This window comes from Coturnix japonica, chromosome 1, assembly GCF_054131305.1.
Source record: "Coturnix japonica strain WE chromosome 1, WE-NBRP24, whole genome shotgun sequence".
Lineage (NCBI taxonomy): Eukaryota > Metazoa > Chordata > Aves > Galliformes > Phasianidae > Coturnix > Coturnix japonica.
Genome location: NC_140663.1, coordinates 133068319 through 133090292, shown reverse-complemented (window position 1 = coordinate 133090292; position 21974 = coordinate 133068319). Strand labels below are relative to the sequence as shown.

The 21974-nt window shown below is 40.7% G+C and overlaps 1 protein-coding gene across 15 annotated transcripts in view; it reads right to left on the bottom strand.

Moving 5' to 3' along the window:
* DOCK9 (dedicator of cytokinesis 9) overlaps positions 1 to 21974 on the bottom strand; it is a 129334-nt gene that overhangs the window by 81055 nt on the left and 26305 nt on the right. For 9 of the 15 annotated variants that reach the window (XR_014941969.1, XM_015851510.3, XM_085535730.1 and 6 more), the window contains exon 1: positions 8465 to 9377. The exons of the other annotated variants lie outside the window; for them this stretch is intronic. Coding sequence is in view for 8 of the 9 variants with exons in the window: in XM_015851510.3 (XP_015706996.2) it covers positions 8465 to 8626 (162 nt within the window). In the remaining variant the exon portion in view is untranslated. Of the gene's footprint in view, positions 1 to 8464; positions 9378 to 21974 lie in introns of those variants that run through there. 15 annotated transcript variants of the gene reach the window in all.

The following is a 21974-nucleotide window of genomic DNA, read 5'->3' as shown; positions in this document are numbered from 1 at the left end:
GTTTTCTTATTTGGGGTCTTTTGGTTGTATGGTCAGTTCTGGCTTTAGGACACTAGTTCGTAGGAAAACGTGGATCCACTTAAGTAGAATAATAACCACTATTAAAAGCCAATATTTCTAGCTGTCATCTGTATCAGTAAGAGATACTCTAGCACTGCCCTCCCACACTTGGCATCCTGCCTTGCAGCTGTGTTAAAAGCATAACATTTTGCAAGTCAGTGGAAGATTCACTCTTGTAGCTATACGCATCTGAGAGCTGCCAAGTTTCTTAAATGCTTAACAGATATTTGCCCTGGAAAAATATACTGAGACGTTCAAGAGAAAGGCTCGGTAAGCTGACAGCAGATGGAATACAGCACACAGTTCACCTGGTGGTTCCTTACCATACACCTTACATTCAGATGAAATAAAAAAGGTCACAAAAAAAGTCAGTAAGAAAGACTTGTTCCTTCTAGGAATGGCCAAAGAATGGTTTGGGTTGGGAGGGATTTAAAAACCATCTAGTTCTAACCTCCCTGCCACACACAGAGGCATCATCCACTAGACGAAGTTGCCCAGCTTCTCTGGGCAGACTGTTCCAGTTCCTCACCTTCCTCAACAGTGACAAATATTCTCCATAAATCTAAATCAACTCTCTTCTAGTTTAAAGCCATTCCTTGTCCTATCACTATTCTTCCTTGTAGGGTCCTTCTTCAGCTTTCCTGTAGACAAGCCTTTATCCATCATGTGGTTGCCCTGAAGACTTCTCTTCTACAGGCTGAAAAACCCCAGCTCCCTCAGCCTGTCTTTGCAGGAGAGATGCTCCAGTCATCTGATCACCCTTGTGAACTCCTCTGGATGCTCTCCAACAGTTCCATATCCTTCTTGTGCTGGGGACTCCCGAGCTGAACATAGTACAGCACATGGATTCTCATGAGAGTGGAACAGGGGAGACAATCATCTCCCCTACTCTGCTGGCCACTTGTCTTTTAATGCAGCCCAGGATACAATCAGCTTTCCAGGCTGCAAATGCACATTGCCAGCCCACATTCTGTTTTATGTCCGCCAATATCTCAAGTCCTCTGTAGGAATGCTCTCAATCCACCCATTGCCCAGTATCTATTTGTGCTTGGGATTGCTCCAGCTTAGGATCTTACACTTGGCCTTGCTGAACATTATAAGGTTCAGATGAGCCTACCTCTCAAGCCTATTGAGGTCCCCTAGAATGTCTTCCCTCTAGTAGGTCAATCACACCACACAGCTTAGCACTGTCCACAAACTTGCTCCTTGCAGACACTACCACTGCTAATATCACTGACAAAGATGCTGAACAGTGTAAATACCAATCATTGAAAAACACTTGCCACTAGTTCACTTCAACATTGCGCGCAACTCTGAGTGTGACTATTCAGTTGATTTCTTATCCACCAAATAGTTCATCCATCAAATCCACATCTCTTCAATCCAGAGACAAGGATAAGGATGTCATGTGAAACAGCACCAAATGCTTTGTACAAATCAAGGTAAACAATGTCAGTTACTCTTTCCTTGTCCACTAATGACCTTCTTTGAGCAACTGACATATCTGGTTGATGAGGGGAAGGCAGCTGATGTAGTCTACCCAGACTTCAGCAAAGCCTTTGACACCACCTCCCACTGTATTCTCCTGTAGAAGCTGGCAGCCTGTGACTTGGACAGGTATGTTCTCTGCTGGATAAAGAACTGGCTGGAGGGCTGGGCCCATAGAGTGGTGGTAAGTGGAGTTAAATCCAGCTATGACAGGTCACAAGTGGTGTTCCTCAGGGGCCAGTACTGGGGCGTGTCCTGTTTAATATCTTTATTGATGATCTGGATCAAGGGATTGAGTGCACCCCCAGTGAGTTTGCAGATGACACCAGGCTGGGAGGAAGAATTGATCTGCCTGGGGGTAGGAAGGCCCTTCAGAAAGATCTGGGCAGGCTACTAGAATGAGGCCAGGGAGATGAAGTTCAACAAGACCAAGCGCACTTTGGTCACAATGACCCCAGGCAACGCTACAGGCTTGTGCCAGTGCAGCTGAAAGCAGCTGAAAGACTGTGCAAAGGAAATGGACCTGGAGGTAGTGGTAGACAGTTGACTGAACATGAGCCAGCAGTGTGCCCAGGTGGGCAAGAAGGCCAATGGCTTGTGTAAGAAATAGCATAGCCAGCAGGAGCATGAAGACAACCATCTCCCTGTATGCAGCTAAGGCAAGGCTATGCACTGAGTGGAATATCAGGCTTGGGCCTCTCACTATAAGAAAGTCATCCAGGCCCTGGAGCTGTTGATAATTGTCTCTCTGCTTTTCACATGCTTTAACACAGTTTAACAAGATATGCTCTGTGATCTTACTGGGCATATTGGTGAGACTGACTGGCTTCAAGTGCCCTGGGTCTCCCTCAGCACACCAAGTTCCACACCCCTCATCATATTCTGTAAAACATGCGTATGCTAGATACTACATAGAATATTGGCTACATGAAAAGTTAACTAAAATAATCCAAGCTCACTGAGTTTCCATGGTTAGGTCACACTCAGTAAAGCAAGAATTAAGCTCATTCTGGATTAACTAATACTAGTATCACAGTCCTTCCAGTACCACACTCAGTTGAATCGCAGCTAAAATGTACTCTGCAATCCATGTGCTTGTGCCTCTTGGCAAGTAAAACATTGTGACTGTCATTAACATTTCAGCCTACCTGCATGTGGTGTGCTTGTGAAGACATGATTTTTTTTGTTATTAAGCAGACATGTAAGTTTTCCAATTTAAATATTAAACTTGGGCTTCTGTTATTTCACAAAATAAGCTAACACGTTTATTAGTTACACAAAAACAAGGTTAAATATCCCACTAGTTTTCCATTTCTGCTGGCCTCTTGTGTTTTCACTAAAAATAGTTGTGTTGCTTCTATACATTAAGTATATATATAATTTTCACCCAGGCTGGATGTGGCTCTGGGAAGCCTGGTCTGGTGGTTGGTGACCCTGCACATAGCAGGAGGGTGGAAACCATTTGATCACTGTGGTCTTTTTCAACCCAGGCCACTCTTTTTTCTGCTCCTTCAACCTATCTAGTTATGGATGAACAGTGACTCACACATACAGACTTTGAACAACTATCCCCAAAGTTCATCCTCAGTCTTCAATACCTTTTCCTGAGTATACAGTGTTTAAGCTTGTCTTTTGCATACCAGTACACTGAGTGCTGGCCAACCTATGTCTAACAAACTTCTCATAGTCATCTTTCAAAGACTTTCATTTGTTTCAGGAACCACGTGTTCCATGAATTTGTTCTCTAATTGTTCCTGCTGAAAGGCTAGAGATACAACATTTGGACATTCAAGTATTCTCTTCAGAGTCTAAAAAAAAAAGGCTTAAAAAAAACATAAAGAGCCCTGAAAATTCTACAAGATCCATCAGGAGATTTAGCCAAAACTACATGTCAACACATAAGATCCTATATTTTCATTACCCAAAGCAGAAAGATGAATGGAGATTAAAAACTGTTCTCATACAAGGGACACAAGAGAAGCTCTGCAGCAGTTAAGATGTCGCAATCAGACAGGTCTGTTTCTTCCTTATTAAGAGGTCTAATGAGGTCTAATGCTCTGAGTGCTGATGGATAAAAGCTAATTTTAATACAATTGCAGGCTTAAGCATGATATGACTGCAGCCTAAAGGAGTAAGCCACACAAATTACCTGCATGCCACAAGGGAATTGCTGCATAAGCTGTTTAAGCACACACAAAAAAAACAAACCAAAAAGATTCCACTCACTGAACAGTCTCATGTCCCTACAACATTCTCCTTTCTGTATTTCTACTTGGTTTCCACTGAACTTTTCCACTCTGAAGGAGCAAGTTGACAGTAATTTGTTAATTCAGACAGCAAGGAGATAAGACCTTTCAGTAATGAACCTTATGAGCACACTGTATGTTAAATTAAGAAAACAATCAATTTAGAAAAGTAATTTAATATCAGCCTGAAATCAAAATTTTCCCAACTGAAATGACTACTGTGGAGATAATTTCCAGAATGACACAGCTGCCTGCTGTCATTAATCAACCTTCCAATATGCAGATTTGGGTCTACTTTCAACATGTCCTGGTTGGTTATGAACAAAATGACTCAGCAGCTGCACAGAAACTGCAGCCACACAGAAATTCAATAAGGCCTAATGATGATGTTGCTGTAAAGTCAACAGGTTGCACGGACTTAGAAACTACAGTTATTATAACAGGTTGCTGGTTCTGTTTCCAGAAAATCCCCAAATCCATCTGTTTTAGAGCTGAACATACACTATTCCAAAATGCCCTACATTTCTTCTTGGAAATTTCCTAAGCACAAATGTAATAACTGTTATTCAAATTAATGTCTTTTCCACAACAGGTTTAATACGATTTTAAAACTATTAAAATTGTTAGGCCACATCCTGCACATACCCCAGTTACTAAATAGCTTTAACTAAGCTTTTCTAAAATTTCATGGGAGAAACTCAGCATTGAGTACAACAAGGAAAGCAAATGCAGTAAAATTATATATATATTTCAAGCAAAAATAGAGCTGCTTTCTGCAATATTCAGACATCTAAAAGAAAATTACTGTCCATCAGCTCAGCTTGTGTCACTTCAGAAGCTTTGTCTTCTCCATTGGTCTTACCACTACAGCCAACTTACCCTCTTTGTTCATTCAACATCTCAACAGCTTATTAGCAAAGCTACTTTTAGTACTTGTTGGTTTTCTTATACCTACACCACCATTCTCCCATGCTCATTTTTCATCTGTATCTACCATAGTAAACAGATGTTTAGGCCCTAAATGGTAGAATAACATAAGCCTCCTAGATATCTGTTGGTCATACTACGATTGCAAATAAAATACAATCCGACTGTAAGAATAAAGGCGATAAGAAAATAAAATCCTCCCACCTTCAAGATAGTGCAATGCATCAGAAATAGCACAATAACATGCTGAGAATGGGCTAAAATAAAGTCACAGGAGAACCAAAACTAAGTACTGTAATTTTGAAATTCGACAAAACCACAGTAATTATATACTGTAATTTATTTCCATGCAATCATAGAATCATCTTTTACATTGGAAAAAACACTCAAGACCATCAAGTCCAACCACCAACCTTACCTACTGAGTCCCATCACTAAGCTACATCCCTTAATGCCACATCCGTGAGTTTCTTAAATGCCTCAAGGGATGGTTACTCCACCACTATTCTTGGGCAGCCTCTTCCAGTGCTTGACACCTCTCCATGAAGAAATCGTTCCTGATGTTCATCCCAGTCCACCTCTGACTCAACTTAAAGCCATTTCCTTGTGCCTTGTCACATGAGAAAAGAGCCAGACCTCCTCCTAGCTGCAACTTCCTTCCAGGTAGTTCTAGAGAGCAATGAAGTCTCTCCTCAGCTTCCTCTCCTCCAGACTCAGCCATTACAGCTCCCTCAACCATTCCTTGTAAGTTTCACACCCTTCTAATTACCATAAAAGTAAGCAGATTTGAATATTTTCCTCAACATTTACAGAAAACAAATATGGCCTGGGAGGATATTTGAAGAAAATACAGTTGCATTAATTTTCCTTTAAAAGTTGCATCATCTCAAAGTAAATTATAATCTTACGAAAACATTGGTTTATACCCCAATGAACATAGAGATCCTGTGAGGTCCTTCAAACTCTGTGATGATGAATAAGATAAAGTGTATATCACAAGCTAGAAATGTTCCTGTGTGAATGATATGGCATGTTCACTGCAAGCTCAAATAATCTCAGATGGGTAAAAATAAACTGTGTTCCCAAGAAGGACATTCTCACCCAGCCCTCATTTTATCTTTCATCATCAAGCAGAAGAGCACACCTGCTTAAGATAAAACTTTAATTAGACTTAATAAGATTATAGATACAGCTTCCTGATCTCTGAATTACAAATTAAATGGGGGGGGGGGGGGGGGGGGGGGCGGAAATCATGTAGCATACATTGCAACTATTGCCGCCTCCTTGTTTCTTCACAGGATGGAGCTTTTTCCTCCCAGGAGAACTGCCTGAGCACTTTATGCTCACAGGAAATTTTCACAGATTTTCAGCAGTGGTTTTGCAAGAGGGTCAATGTGTAGTTACAGCACAGAACTCCCTGAAATCCACTGGCGTTTTGACAACAGCTGTGTATCAGGAGACATTTGATCCAAACTAGCTAAACAGAGCAGATAGCAGGAACAGCCAAAAAGGCAGTTAATAAATAGCAGCTGTAATATATGCTACAGCACAAACAAATAAATAGGTGAAGTCATACACCCACACATGCATCTGTTGCAACAAACACCACAGTGAAGGAAAACACAGGAAGGTGACACACACTGTCATTCTCTTTTCACACTGACCATGCAGCTTCCCTCCTGAGGAAGTGAATTCCTCAAGTCTTCACCACCCCAAAATGGCTTCTTAGGGAGAAGCAAGGTCTCTTCTATTGCTGAAAACCAGTCTTTAGAGAAGGAGAAAATGGCAAAATCAGGTTTTAACAGCAAAGTGTGAAGAAGTATTAAGAGTTATTTGTATACGTTTAGATAAGCTTTGTAAAATAACTTGTCACTACTGCCAAGATCGCAGTGTCTTTCCTGCTTTCCACTCTTCAGCAGTAAATCAGGAGCAACTGTTCCCAGTCTGAGTCACCAAAAGCCATAGCAAGGCTCAGCTGTGACTGGCAAGACGGTCATCTCTCAATGAAGGGCCAGATTTTTCCTTGTAAACTCTTGAAACCTTTCACTTTCACAAGCTACAGCAACTCAGTACAGTGAGCAGGAAGTTGTTCTGACCCCTCCATTCCACAATCTTATATACTAAGCCTTCAATTATTTATCCTGGGAAGAAACTTATCTTCACTGCTACATTCAGCTTAACCAAGGTGACGAAGCCATACAAATATAAATATTTATATGGAAAATATAAACGAAGAAACAACATCAAAAATAGACCCCAGTTGTGTTATTTAAAAGTACTTGCAACTTTTGGAGTAGAAAAATATCCCAATTAACAGATCTGGAGTATTTATTTCTCATCTAACTACTCATGTAATGGAAGGCCAGAAAAGGTGCTGGGCTCTGAATTCAAAGGACTGCAAAAGTTATTAGAAGTAGTCGCTGTCCAGTGCTTAACAAATGGCTAATAACCATCTGTATGAGGCCAACTTGCAGATGTCTAACAGCATAAAGAGGATTCTAATACACAGAAGAAGCCATTTTATTTGTAATAGCAAACAATATTAAGAATTTATGGAAAGCAATACTATCATGAAAGGCAATACACATACTGTCAGTTATTTTAAGCATCCAAAGGTGGTTCAGGTTCATTCCTGGAAACTAAGTAATGTGTGTATACATACTTAAATGCATACACAACTACATGTATACTCTGCACATACACGTGTGTATACATACATGTATATACATCTGTGTACATACATATATTCTTCCCTGAAGTTTTACTTGCATGTTTATACACACACACACACACACAAACAAACCTTTTTCCTTATCTTTCAGTTCAAAAAGAATGAAGCTGACCAATATAAAGGCAACAGCTTTATATTTCTGAATGCTTTCCATATAACTGCAGTTGCACAGTGAGGGTATGCAAGCAGGCACTACAAGCTTGCCGGAATTTCAAGGTACCACACCCCTCTTCTTCCAACCACCTTGTCGGTGAGTTAGCAATTAACAAGCGACCTAAAATTAATCAAAATAAATATTTAACTCCTTAATTCATCCAATTCTGAAGCAAGCACTGCTCGTTAGCTATTGCAATTCCACCCCCTCAAGCCTAAATGTAATATATCTGACGCACACATGCGTCACTAACCTGCAGGGTACAAAGAAGATAGTCTCACTTTAAAGCAGGTTTTCTTTGCATCAAGCAACACCTAAAAAAGCATTGGAAAGCAGAGAAGGTGCAGAAAACAGTTACTGCTTCCTTTAACCATTTTTTTTTCTTCTAGAATGCTCTTGTACATGTTCCAGCAACTTAAATGGAAACAGAATGTTTTCAGAGAAAAAAAAACTATTATTCAAATACATCTGAAAAATAAACCTTAAATCCTGGGTTACCATTTTCCCAGCAATGCATTCCTAAGTTTTTCCATATAATGTAATTATCTCATTTGAAGTGCCAAACACATTCCGAGAGCAGGTTAAGAAAGATTTAACATATGATCTTCTGTACCAATCCTGTTTATGGAGAGCAAATTGTTCACACTGATAATACAAATCTAAATGAGTATGAAGCCCAAGCTTTGATATTACAGCTGCATGCACACGTGTATTACATGTCACATACATGCACTAGCATGCTATGCTATCAAGGCAAAGCATACCCAGTCTGTACACAGCAGACATTAAATAAGCACAGTATTTAGTTTAGCTTTCAAATAGCAGATAAAATTATTACTGAAACAAGTTTGTATTTACCAGAGATGAATGAATCAAGATTCCTGAATCTTCATCTGGCAAGCTGAATGATGTATATTCAAGGGCATTGTTTTCCCCTTGCTGTTTGCAAATATAACCACAGTTTCTCTCAAAAACTGTTCGGATGCCTTTAAACAGAACCACACTTGTAGTGCAACCCATTCCAAAACCGGTGAATTTTGCATCTCTAGCAGCCCCGGTTGCATTTGCAGAATGTCGTCTTCCTTCGCTCAGCTTGGATTATTTCCCCGTGCTTTGCAGCAACATTTCTTTGTACAAGCTTCATTATGTCCGACATTCAGTACGTTCCACAACTAGAAGCCATCAGCAACCGAAATGTAATCCTATTTGTTTAAGCCAAACACTGCCAAAAATCCAGCTGCCGAAAAATCAGAGGGTGATGAAAAGCAAAGGATACCTCAGCTGAAGAAGATAAGAGGCTTTCAGCATGCGCTGTGCTCCACAAGAGAGATGAAAAGATATTCCGGAGGGTCTGGGAAACAGCTCCCAGATTTCAAAGATCCTCAGAACATAATCAAAGATGAAAGGAAACTGCAAAGATACTGCTGCAGTTTCTGCTGCCAGCCACAAAGAATCCTCATCTGCTGCAAGAAAGCACTCTCCCAGAATGCCTAGCATTCATACTAGCAAACAGTTCTTTCCTTGACCTATTTGTGCTTTTTAATGTTTAAAAGCAGAAATGTCACATGCAAGGACTCAAAAATGAAGGGAAATTATTAATTGCTGCTGCTAGTGAGAAATAAAACCCTTCAATCTGACCTATATGTTACCAGCGTGCTGTTCTTAGTCCAGGCAAACCACAAGGGAGCTGGATGCTGACAACTGTCGTTATTTCTTCTTTTCTCCCTCACACACAAAAGTAACCACTTGGAGTAGTGAGCTCCCATCTGCCAGAACTGACTTTATGAAGTCACCGATAGCAAATAGCTGTGCTCTCTTTTATTATTTTAATGACTATTTGACTATTCTTAATTAAAGGGACTCCAGGGAAGCACGAAGGGAGGGGAAAAACAGATCAATGATGTCAACTACACATTTGTCCCCATACAAACTAACACAGGGAAATGCTTAGATGCTGTAATGAATGATTCAGAAGAAATATTCCATGTTTATTCACATTTTTATTCACATTTTTCATTTTCACATTTTTACATCTAACCAGTTAACACATCTCAGAATGACACTTCTAACTCAAATAAGGTATAATAGTATGTAGAAACACTGACTAAAAAGGAAAAAGAATCAATACTTGACAGCAATCCAAGTAGATCCTTGCAGTCCCATATTCTCCAGGGCAGCTGTTATCATGTTCCACACATTGCAAGATATATAAATTGTGTTACAGCACTCTGTCAACAAGGAGTAGTTTTGGGCAGAGGAAAAAGAAAGTGAGGATGAAGTATTTAGCACAAATTCTACTCACTGTACAGCAGCTTATGGCGCATCAGACAGTTCTTTCAAATTGTGAGAAAATGGCCTCACTTTTAAAGCACCACGTAGGATGTGGAAACACACAAAGACAAAGAGTTCATTGAGGAAGACAAACAAGATGACAGAATGATAGAGGTTGGATGTGGCCTCAGGAGGTGCTCGAATTCAAAACTGATACAGAGCAAATTTGATTCTGACTGCATCTTGAATATATTTAGCATCATGTTCCTACAGTATTTCAGAAAAGGCAACTGAAACCGACTCAGATCAATACAGTAGTGATAACTACGACATAAACAGCATTCCAATTGAGCCTGAAAGGCAGATAAATATAAAATTCATAAGGTATGGGAAGAATCCAGATTGAGAGGGAGCGTGATCAGGTGCTTAAATATTAATACTGGGAGAAATCTGAATAGGTAAAGCAGACTGCCAAGAAGCTGGTTTTTTCCAGTGCCACCTATGGTGGAGCAAAGTGGAGATTCCCAGCTTTACAATGGATATTCCTGCAATAGTGATGAGCAGTGAACATGCAGACAGAAATGGGATACAACTGCAATACTATCCATGAACAGAATTACATCTCAAAGTGAAACCAGGAGGATGGAAAAATTCTTGTGAGGGTCTGACGGAACTTTCTCTACCAAGAGAAGGAAGCTAAGGGCAGCCTGAGGTAGCTGAACATTTTAATCCAGTGGTTAACAAGTAAACAAAACAAGCAAAACATATGAACAAGACTGTATTGTTTGTGATATGAGCAGCAAGCTGGACGTTGCAAACTGTTTTTAGCTGCACCTGGTTTATGAGAAGGTCTTTTTCCCCTAGGAGGGAAGGAAAGGAGGGCTGTGGAGAGGTGACATGACTAACGTTACTTCTCTTTGTGCAAAAAGGTCTGCATGCAGATTTCCAGAATTATTTAAATTAGCATGTATTGCAATTATTGCATTCCTAGACTAGACTGCCTAGTTTATATGGGATGCAATGAGCTTCTCCTTGCTACGTAGTGTACTGAACCAGTACTGACTGTGCTACAATACTCTCGAAGCTATAAAGATGAAATGGCTGCCCCAAGTTGGTTCTTCAGAAGGCCACGTCCATCTAAGACACGGGCAGCTAATACAGAAGAAGCTCAAGCCACTCTCCAAAGTAATTGTTGGGAACTGCTTAACAGAGGTTCCACAATTACTTTAAAAGCCTAACCACCAGTCATCCCCTTCCTGTTTAAAATGCCTAATGATCACTGTGCGCTACGTTACCACAGGGCTTCAAAATATTAAGCAGCCCTACAGCAACTAAGAGAGTTCCAGCAAGCAGAATCTCATAGATAAAAACTAAACACATGCCAGAAATCAGGCCATTTTAACCAATCCTTGCAGGTTTCACTTTGATGCTACATGCTACAAAGATAGAAGTCTTTAATAAAAAGCTACCTGAACTGATTTCAAATAGTCTTGTAAAACTCTCAGTAACAAGAATTTATCAGATGGAACTAGACAGAAATCAAACTAAGGAGAGCTTCCCATCAAGTATGTTACCACAGAACAACACAGACATTCTGTCTTCAGGCACGCCACCATTATAGGAAAGCATTTCACGAAGACACAAGGCCATATCTACAGGAGAATGTAATTCAGTCAGGATTTAAGCATCCAGGCATTCAAGGCACAAAAATATACATAATCCCTTAAAACATTTGAAGTACTTAAAATTTTACCAAATAAATTGTCCTTGACACTTAACATACCCAAACCAATGCCACCTTGACAACAGCGAACATCTGGTTCCTTGGTGATTTTAACACATACTGACTGAACTCAGCTTTTCACAAAACCTGACAGCATCTGTAGGTGGAGCACTACCTTCCATCTGGCAGTCGTCTGTGAATCAGCTTGGAATGCTAGAGATGTGGGCCCAAAGCTGCCTTGGGTTCAAGTTAAAGAAGGGTTAAAACAAACACCACCTATGGAGCGCACCTGGAGTGCTTTAATAACTAGATAATAGTGCAACCAGACCAAGGTACTGGCTTTTGTTTAATAAAGTTGCAGGAAAGAACTGAGATCCACAAGCCCCGCAAGAGGAAGAAGAATAAACAGTTCCTATTTACATGTACGTTCCTAGAGGAGAAGAAAATTCAGGTTTTGGTTCCTGATATAAGGACTGCTGAGATCTTGGATAATTCTGCCTGAAGCAAATACTCAAAGGAGATCTTGTTGCTATCCACAACCACCTAACAGGAAGATTAAGACAGGGTGGAACCAGGTTCTTCTTGGTGGCAGTCACACAGCAGGAGACAATGCATGCAATATTTAATTTATATAAAAGGAGTTTTTGATGTGTATATAGATATTTTAACCATGAGAAGAGTCAACCTACCCATGTGGATAGTGAAACTAGACTGGCACAGTCTCTAAGCAATCAGACCTACTTTGAGCAGGGAACTGGACCAAGTAACTCATATTTGCCTTCAGTCTGTGCCCTCGCATGACTCTTTGGCTCTGTATCAGGTAGCCACATACCAACCACTGAAACAGAGTAAAGATCCAAGAGAATTCTGTACTTAAGAAGGCCAGCTATGCTTCCTCCAGGAGATTATCTTGACAATAGCATGTAATTTTGAATGAGAATCCACACAGTCAGCAAGGCCCTAAGAAGAGATACACATCAAAGAGAAATGAAAAAGCTACTGTAACATTAGAAACCCTAACTATATCACCAGGCTGAAGACGAAGAGCAAGTTTATCATCTGCATAATTTGTCAAAAAGACAAAAATAAGGCTGAAAGCACTGAAGACTGGAGTATTTAGCCATGGAAGCTTGTCAGAGCCAGCATATCAACATAAGTTGATTCTAATCTACATACAAGGGAATGTTTATATCTATTATGCCTTTTTCACATCTGGGCAAGTGGGCAGGAAGCCTAAATGATGCAACCCATGGAATGCTAATTCAGACTTTAATCTTGCATACACAGTATCACGTATGTGCTGATGGAAAGATGCACACATTTAAAACCCCACTAATTGCAAAACACTAAATGCCATAGCTAGTAATTACCTGTTGCATAACTGGGAGCTGCAGAAAGGTCAGCCTCACAAGTCCATTCTACACACGTAATAACACATTCTCATCCACAAGTGAGCATGGGGAGGAACCAGTAAGGCACACACCTTATGTTCAAGCACAACTCAAGCATATCTTGAGGGCAGCCATGCTAAGAATAACCCAGAGAACTTCAGGAAGTTGCCCAATTTAAACTACACTGAGCAAATGAACTTCCATTAGTAAGCATGAGACATAAGGCACCTATAACTCCTTTAACTGTTGTATGCTTCAAACCATAGCATAGGATTTTGGTATGAAATATGCTCACATGACTCCATCTAGTGGTTACAATACTTCCAGCTTTCTCAAGCTCACCTTTTTACTCTGGGTTCTATAAGCAACTGCCACGACAGCCACAACATACACTTTTTATAATTAAGTGCAGAACATGTCACTAATGATAGGATATTATTTTCAGGAACACTGATGAAACCATACTAAGTACAGTCAAAATACAGCAGACTAGGGGGAAAAAACAGTTAAAGCCCAGTTTCTGAGCAACAGTGCTGTGTTCAGAGAAGAGCATCAGAAACTCAGAGATCACAGAATGACAGAATGACCCGGGTTGGAAGGGACCTCAAGGATCATGCAGTTCCAACCCCCCTGCCTGGCAGGGCCACCAAGCATACACCTTTACTAGATCAGGTTGCCCAGGGCCCCGTCCAACCTGGTCTTGAACACCTCCAAGGACGGGGCATCCACAACCTCCCTGGGCAGCCTGTTCCAGGGCCTAACCACTCTCCTAGTGAAGAACTTCCCCCTAACATCCAACCTAAATCTTCCCTCTTTCCACTTAAAACCATTTCCCCTTGTCCTGCTATTGTCAGCCCTTTCGAAGAGAAAACATAAACTTTTATTCCCCCTACAACGGCTATTCAGATTCAGGTTATTCTCCTTTTCTTTGTTACTAGTTCATTAAGTTCCAAGTTCCCTCCAGCATATCACTAGCTGCCAAAAACTATGCTGGAAATATTATCCCACGATATTTAACAGCAAGACCATACACAGTGAGAATTCTTCCTAGATTTCACAAGAGAAAACCTTCTGGATCATGCTGTATGCTACAATGAGGAAGAAGTTCATAAAGTAGATAACTACATGGAAGTAACAGGCCTGGCAAGCAAGACTCCCAGGAGAATTTTGGAGGAAACTAGAATAGCACCCTCCAAGTAATTATGAACTGTGTCATCTCTTCATTAACCTGAATGCTCTTTTTAGACTGACTCAAATTGGAGGTTCAGCAAGAACTCAGGATCCCCCTCAAAAATAGCAAACGCGAAGAGTGAAGCCTCTTTGAACATTCTTAATGGCAAAGATACAACAATGACTTTCAACTAAACCACCTACTGAATCACCTGCAACAGTATCAGTGCCAGTCTGTGCAAGAAGGTGCAAATGTGCTTAACTGAATGAGGTCAGAAGCACCACTTAACATCGCTGTACTGGGGCACTGGCAACTCTTTCGAACTGGAAATTGGATGAGTACCTTTCAAACATTTAAATAACACAGCCTTTTTAATTACTTTGTTTTAAGCCCACAATGCTAGTATTTCCATTTAAATAAAAATTTCCTCACAAATCTGTTAAAATGAGACTGAGACCTATCTCACCGTCCTTTTCTCCCACTGAAATCTTTCTTTGGAGCGCGTGTCAAAACACAAGCACATCACACAAACACAGAATGGCTTGGGTTGGAAGGGACCTCAAGGATCATGAATCTCCAACCCCTCTACCACAGGCAGGGCCACCAACCTCCACATTTAATACTAGACCAGGCTGCCCAGGGCCCCATCCAACCTGGCCTTGAACACCTCCAGGGATGGGACATCCACAGCCTCTCCGGGCAGCCTGTGCCAGCACCTCACCACTTACTTAACACTAATACATGAACACAGGCTCTGGAAGCACAAGCTGACAACTTACATTTCTACACATCCACATGCATTGAATCCTAGGCCCCTGAAATCAACTACACTTATGACTTCAAAGATGGTAACACACAAATTGTAAAACATTACACTACACACTGATGTAAATTGATATTGAAATTCTTTCCCTACTTAGTAATATGAAAGCATTACCCATTCTCAATATAACATACAGTCAATCCTGGTTGGAGGATTAACTTTATAGCAGTAAAAACATAAACTACTCCGAATTCACAGAATAACTCCCAACCACAGAGCACCTGAATGGAGTAAAAGCAGTTCAGCCTGTGACTCAAATTTCCAAAGCCAGAGCAGCATCTGTCACCATGCTATCTCTTTTAAAGCCCACAGCTACTTCTCAGTATCAAAAAGCAACCACAAGAACACAAAGCAGCAGCTAAGGATTATTTATTTACACGATGGCTCTATATTACAGGCCTTCCTGAATTCTAACTGCTCTGAATCAGCATTACTCCTCCTCAGTTTTGTTGCAACTAAACTTAAATCTTGAAAGTTTTTAAAATATATTTTGGTTGTTCATTTAATTCCATGTCATAGAATGTTTTGGGTTGCAAGGGACCTTTAGATCACCTAGTTCCAGCCCCATGCTATAGGCAGGGACACCTCCCAGTAGTCCAGGTTGCTTACAGCCTCATCCAGCCTGGCCTTGAGTGCTTCCAGGGATGAGGCATCCACAGTCTCTCTGGGCAACCTGCCCTAGTGTCTCACCATCCTCACAGTAAAGAAAGTCTTCCTAATATCTAGTCTATATCTACTCTCTTCCAGTTTAAAGCCATTTTCCCTCATCCTATCATTACATGGCTTAAAAAAGTCTGTCCCCAGCTTTCCTTTAGGCACTTTCAGGTACTGGAAGACCACTATAAGGTCTCCTCAAGGCCTTCTCCAGGCTGAAGAGCCCCAGCTCACTCAGCCTGTCCTCACAGGGGAGGTGCTCCAGCCCTCTGATTATCTTTATGGCCCTCCTCCAACAACTCCATGTCAAGTCACTCAATACTCCCACTGTGTGAATAACTATGTTTCTTAGTAGAAGAAACTACAAAAGGGCCTATTTAATTTCAGCTGGTAGGGACTGTAACATTGTTTATGCACAAACTTGATCCCCGAAGGTTTCAAACCCTCGGAAAAATGGGATGTTAGTATTATTGGTGCTTTTGTTCCATACTTTTACTTTCTAGTATTCTTTCCTAGGATAATCAGAGGAAGAAACTTTTCCAGAGTACTACCAAGTACAGAGAAGAAAAAAAAGAAAGAAATGTAAACTATTTTTCCTTGAGTTTCTCAGAATTATGAAGCTGACATTTCTTGAACTACTGGTATCAACAATATTGTCTCAGACAGAAAAATTAACCAGAACTGCTCTTTTTGGACACAACAATATTCAAGGAGCTAAATAATAAATTCCCTTCTTCAAACACCTGATATCCTTCCTTATTGATGGCAAGCAGAAAGAAATTCCACTTAGTCCTGGAATACAAATGGTTTTGTTGTTTTTTTGGTTTTTTTTCCTTGGGAGAAGGCCCCAAACCAAAGGCGGGCCCAGGCCCAGTGACTTGGAAGTAGAATTCCAGCTGAGGTTTGGATACACACTGACAGCACCACATACGCCAGCCTGAATCAGTCTGCAATCTGCTTGGGATGCAGAGCTAAGGTTAATTTGTTCTTACAAATACCCATCGGTAGCTCCAGGTTGACCCCACCACCTAAAATAAATGAGACATGAGATGGCCTAAGTCACCTGAGCCAAGTCCTACCCAAGCAGGGCCATGTTAGTGTCACCAGACTGAGGTGCGAGATCCACAAGGTTTCTAACAGATGTCTGAATCATGTCTCTCTAGTTTTTCCCACTATAACTGCCAGAGCCTCCAAGACAGGCAGCAATCTTTGGAGCCAGCAGCAGGATTCACATAGAGAGTAAGCTTAATTCCCCATTCTTCCTTTCATACCTGAACCATCAGTCACAAGGGAGGGGGGTGACAAAGTGCTCTACCATATCTTTGCACTAAGAATCTGACTGCAGGGGCGGGGAATGGGATTCTTTAAGTTTTCCCATTTTCTTAATGCGTCTCCAGCAAAGCTGGTATTTCTTTCAACAAGCAGTAATAGTATCTGCTACAGATGTTGGATTTCTTTTACCAAATGTTCGCTCTCCAAGTGGGTTTTCTTCATAAAAATCCCTTTCAGAATTCCTGCTCAATGTTCTGAAGACTTCTGGGTGCCTCAGCCTACCTTTTTCCCAAGCAGAGTCCATTGTGCCAATGAAATCCTGGTCATTGTTTAACACACGAAGTAAACCAAATAGTTTTAAGATTGTTTTTTTCATTTGTTTGTTTTGTTTTTAATAGGACAGGAAACTTCTATTCTGAGTTAATACACGCTCACTTTCATTCTCACCAGAATAACTCCAAGTACTTCTACAGGAAAAAACAGCCCACAGCGCTCTCACGATACGATACCCAAGATTATTTCACAGTATCTTAAACTCAATCACCTACTTACATCAGTGCCTGTGGAGTAAGACAGAACGCAAACCTTCCCCCCCACACACCTATCCTCTGTATGAAGGTATCAGGTAAGTTTACACGCTCGGAATAATTAGAGTATCTTCTCATCTTTATGTATATGCAATTTCCACAATCTTTCAATGAGAAAAGCATTGTGTAATACACAGATTATTTATGCAGCTTTATGCGTTTTACGCTTTGCATAATTAATGCTTTTGATGGACACAGATGATCTAAGGGAAATGCAGAGAGACAAAGAAGAATGAATCTATTTTTTCCTTCTTTCAAATGGAGCTTTGCCTACTGCACCCACATCAAGTACCGTACCCAAGATCATCTGACCTCCAAACCTGAACTAAATACTAGCTAAGGAAGAGGGATTTCTGTGTATTTTTCATACACTGTACTTTCAATATCAGTGCATTAGGTAAGTTCTTCAAACCATATTCCAAATTTCAGTCCCTTGGATCCCAGTGATGAAGATGAGACACTGTCTCCTCCACAGTGAGTCACTGGCACCAAACTCCCTCTCAGTACTTACAGAAATTCAAGGTAAAAGCAACACATGCAGTGCCTTTCTAAGAACGATGCACACAACCTTTCTGCTACCTGAAAAACAATACCCCTGATTAGCTTCAATGAGTTACCGGTATCTTTATCAATAATTTTTAAAGCAAGTGTGTGAATTTTGCAGTCTTAAATCTACTTCAAGAATACAATGTCAGGTTACGTGGTCAAATTCACCAATTATTGAGTTTCACATGTAAGCGCATACACATGATGGCTATCTAATCTCAGGTACTACTCAGAGGCAAGTGATCACTCACCCCAACAGCCATATACACTTAACAGTAATTTGAGCAATGACACCTATGCAGTAACAATAAACAGTTGATATTAAATTTGTAGTTTGCAGAACTAATAATTACAGACCTTTTTGAAACATCGGCATGGGTCACAATGCAGCATAAGCAAACATGTGGCTTTAGGCTGGACATAATGTTGTAAGTTTATTGCATAAGATGTTAGATATAGGGAAAAATAATCAGAGTTGTGGAATTCCCAAGTTAAATTTCAGGTGTGAGAAGTTATATTGTTATTGAAATACAAACATGTGATCTTGCTCAGGCTTTTAAGGGCATTAGTAGAAGGGGGAGAAGAGAAACCCTGCAGCATTGTGTGCTGCATGAGCTGCTGACACCACAGCTCGGACCACCACCATACACCTGATGTTTGCTGTATTAGAAACAACAGTTTTAAAAGCATTTATTCCTATTTCAAACAATCATTCTTAGCTCCAGGAAAAAAAAAGAGAAATTAGCTGAAGCTGACAAGAATGATCCGCCGCTGCTGAATGGGTTAAAATATTTCTGTTCATACAAGAATGTTTCCCCTCACAATCTCTTTCTGAACAAGCACGCTGACATTAAATTTATGCAAGTCTTAAGGTATTTATTAGTAGAAACTTTAGTGTTATAATCCAGCCTCTGAATCTTCCCAACCACAAAAATGTCTTGTACCCAACAAGTCCTCTTAGCAGCACCAGACTTGCCAGAAACAAACATTCCATTACTGGTGTTTTGCATCCAATTGAAAAGGGTTTTGCATGCACTTTGCTGAAGTAAAATAAGCATATTTATCACAAAGATCACATACTCCGCCAATTTTTATTTCCTTTAGGAAATGTAAGCGGTGCACGCCATAAACTAAAACCACCTCTTCAGGTTGAGCATCATCTTCCCCTCCCTTCACACCGTCCCAAAGTTCAACAGTTCAGATACTAACTAAGCACTAGAATTAGAATCACTGGAACAGGCTGCCCAGGGAGGTGGTGGAGTCTCCTTCTCTGGAGATATTCAAGACCCGACTGGACGCCTACCTGTGTGACGTGGTGTAGGGAACCTGCTTTGGCAGGGGGGTTGGACTCGATGATCTCTGGAGGTCCCTTCCAACCCCTACGATTCTGTGATTCTATGAATTCATATCCAGCTCCTTCAGGCTGAGATGCCTTGGGATGATGCTCAACTGGCAGCAACCATTTTTCTTTGAAAATCCTTAGTGTCAGCTCTCATCTCCTTGCTTTTGCCTCCCCATTCATTACTATGTACTCCTTCTAAAATCATTACGTATTTAATTTCACATTCCATTTACAGAAAGACCAAAGCTTTACCCATGTTTCCACCTTTACAGCATCCGTCAACTGTTCCAGTCCCCGCTCTCTGTCTCAGCATCACACATCACGTTCTCAGTTGCTGGCTTGCTTTAGGGAAAGACAGAACTATTTCTATACAACACAGCGGCTAAAAATCTCACCATTGATGAGATTTTAAATACTCCATTCACCGTACATGGAGCAAACACTGCGGAGAAGCACACAAACCCCCTCTGTGTACAGAACATATGAAAGGATACACATAACAGAGAGAAAAAAAATACCAAGCCAAAATGAATACTGCACAATCCTCCAAGTAATAGTGTTCTTGGAGAAGTGGTGTGTTAATGCATAGTAATAACATAGTAAAGATCAGGATTGCAAAGACACTGTTCAAGTCCAGTATAAGCCTCCTTAAAACAAAGAGCAACCAATCAAACAAGAATAGAACTCCTCTGATTGTTGATCCAAGTGTTGCTTTACAGATGCAAGCACTGTTTTGATGATATACTGACTTGCCTCTACATCTGATAAGCTCCATTTCTGCAGGACTTTTAGAACTTAAGACCTCTACCGTGTACTTAAAGTTACATACAAAGCCCCAAAATGACTATTTCAACCTTCAAACACTCAAACCTACTTTGCATTAAATCAAAAAGGAGTAGTGCAGAAGATAATCTGGGGATCACTTACATTCCATACCGTTTTCTCATATCTCCAGTGTGCACAATGTTGATTTTTATACAGAGGAAACATCTGCCAAGTTATTTGGTACCATGTAAATATTCTAATTACCTGCATACATGATAATGGCACTTTACTGTTAACTTGGCATAAGAAGAGCCAACCTGGCATGTCATACTCCTAGTTGCTTGTTCATCCATCCTTAAATGTAAGGTCAATTTAGGATAAGGTACAACACTTATTTTGTCACTACAGTAATTTATCGTTATCATTTCAATGAATGAGATACCAAGCTCCATTTTTCTACTATGTTTTAGGTAATGTGGTATCACTTACCGAGATCACTGCCAGTTCTGCACAAGGCTACAACTGCACTGAAATCTGCTCTAGATAAGGCTGCTGTAGAAACAAACTTGTGATCCTCACAGCCCTCCTCCCCAGACATAAATGTATTTGGACGGCCAAAGGCAGCAACATGAAGTGAATCAATGTAAGTCAAAAGAAGTCTGAAGTCAAACTAGTGGCAACGTGCAAGAAAATCACAAATTCTTCACAAATATTAGCAATTCTTTTCTGTCTTCTACTGCAAATAATAATGGCATGACTTGTATCACTTATCAGCACATCCTACAGCAGAGATGTACAATCTGAAGCAATGTTTGCTTGTATCTGGGCAGCTGATCCACCAAGAACTGCAGGCCTAGATTCATTCCTTCCTACCTCCAGAACCCTCACTGCAAGCCCAGCCAAGGGAAAACAGAATCTGTCCATGACCCAAGTGATGACAGTAAGATCATATCAGTTACTAATGCTGAGCAATGTCTGCTAGACAACCCAGTACAGAAAATCCTTGGGGGGTGCTTTACCAAAGAGCTTTTGAGGAAGATTAAGGGAGGAGAAAAGAAAAAGTGGGTTTTCAAAGCAACAGATCCAAACAGAACCTTCTACAACAACTTCAATACTGATAAGAATCCTGTGTCTATCGTATTAGAAACTTTTCTGGTAATAAAACCCAGGAACTCTGTCAGCCCAGAAGCCAGTCAACTTAGAGGAGTAAATATTTCTTATTTTTAATACTTTTGAAGCATAGAACAGTGCTATCCTAAACACCATTTCAAAGAAAAAGAAGCACAGTTTTATTCTAAACTCTACAACGCCCTATAAAAAGTTACAGCAAACTCAAAAGTGAACTCCTAAAGGAACATTTGGGAGCACTAGACTTATATTACAGGACTTCAGCATCATGTGAGGAGGACAGAGTAGTTCAGTAATAAACCATAAGGAGGAGTAAGGGGCAACACTGCTGGCACAAGAGGGTGAGATTCAGCACAAGGCTGAGAGAGACAGGGATGTTGCTTTGCTTGCCAAGCTAACAGAAACAGATCACAAAGCTGTCCTGATTGGTAAGTCATCAGTTTCGCTTTCAAAAACAGCAAGGAAAGACCAGGTTCAAGATCAGGTTGGACAGGGCCCTGGGCAACCTGATCTAGTAAATGTGTATGTTTGGTGGCCCTGCTGGGCAGGGGGGTTGGAACTACATGATCCTTGAGGTCCCTTCCAACCCCTGTGTGATTCTGTGTGTGTGAAGAAAAGACCTACAAAGTAAGACTGAGCCACTACTCCACTTAACATCCAAAGGATGTGGGCAGAAGGGCTGCTTTGTTGGGGGA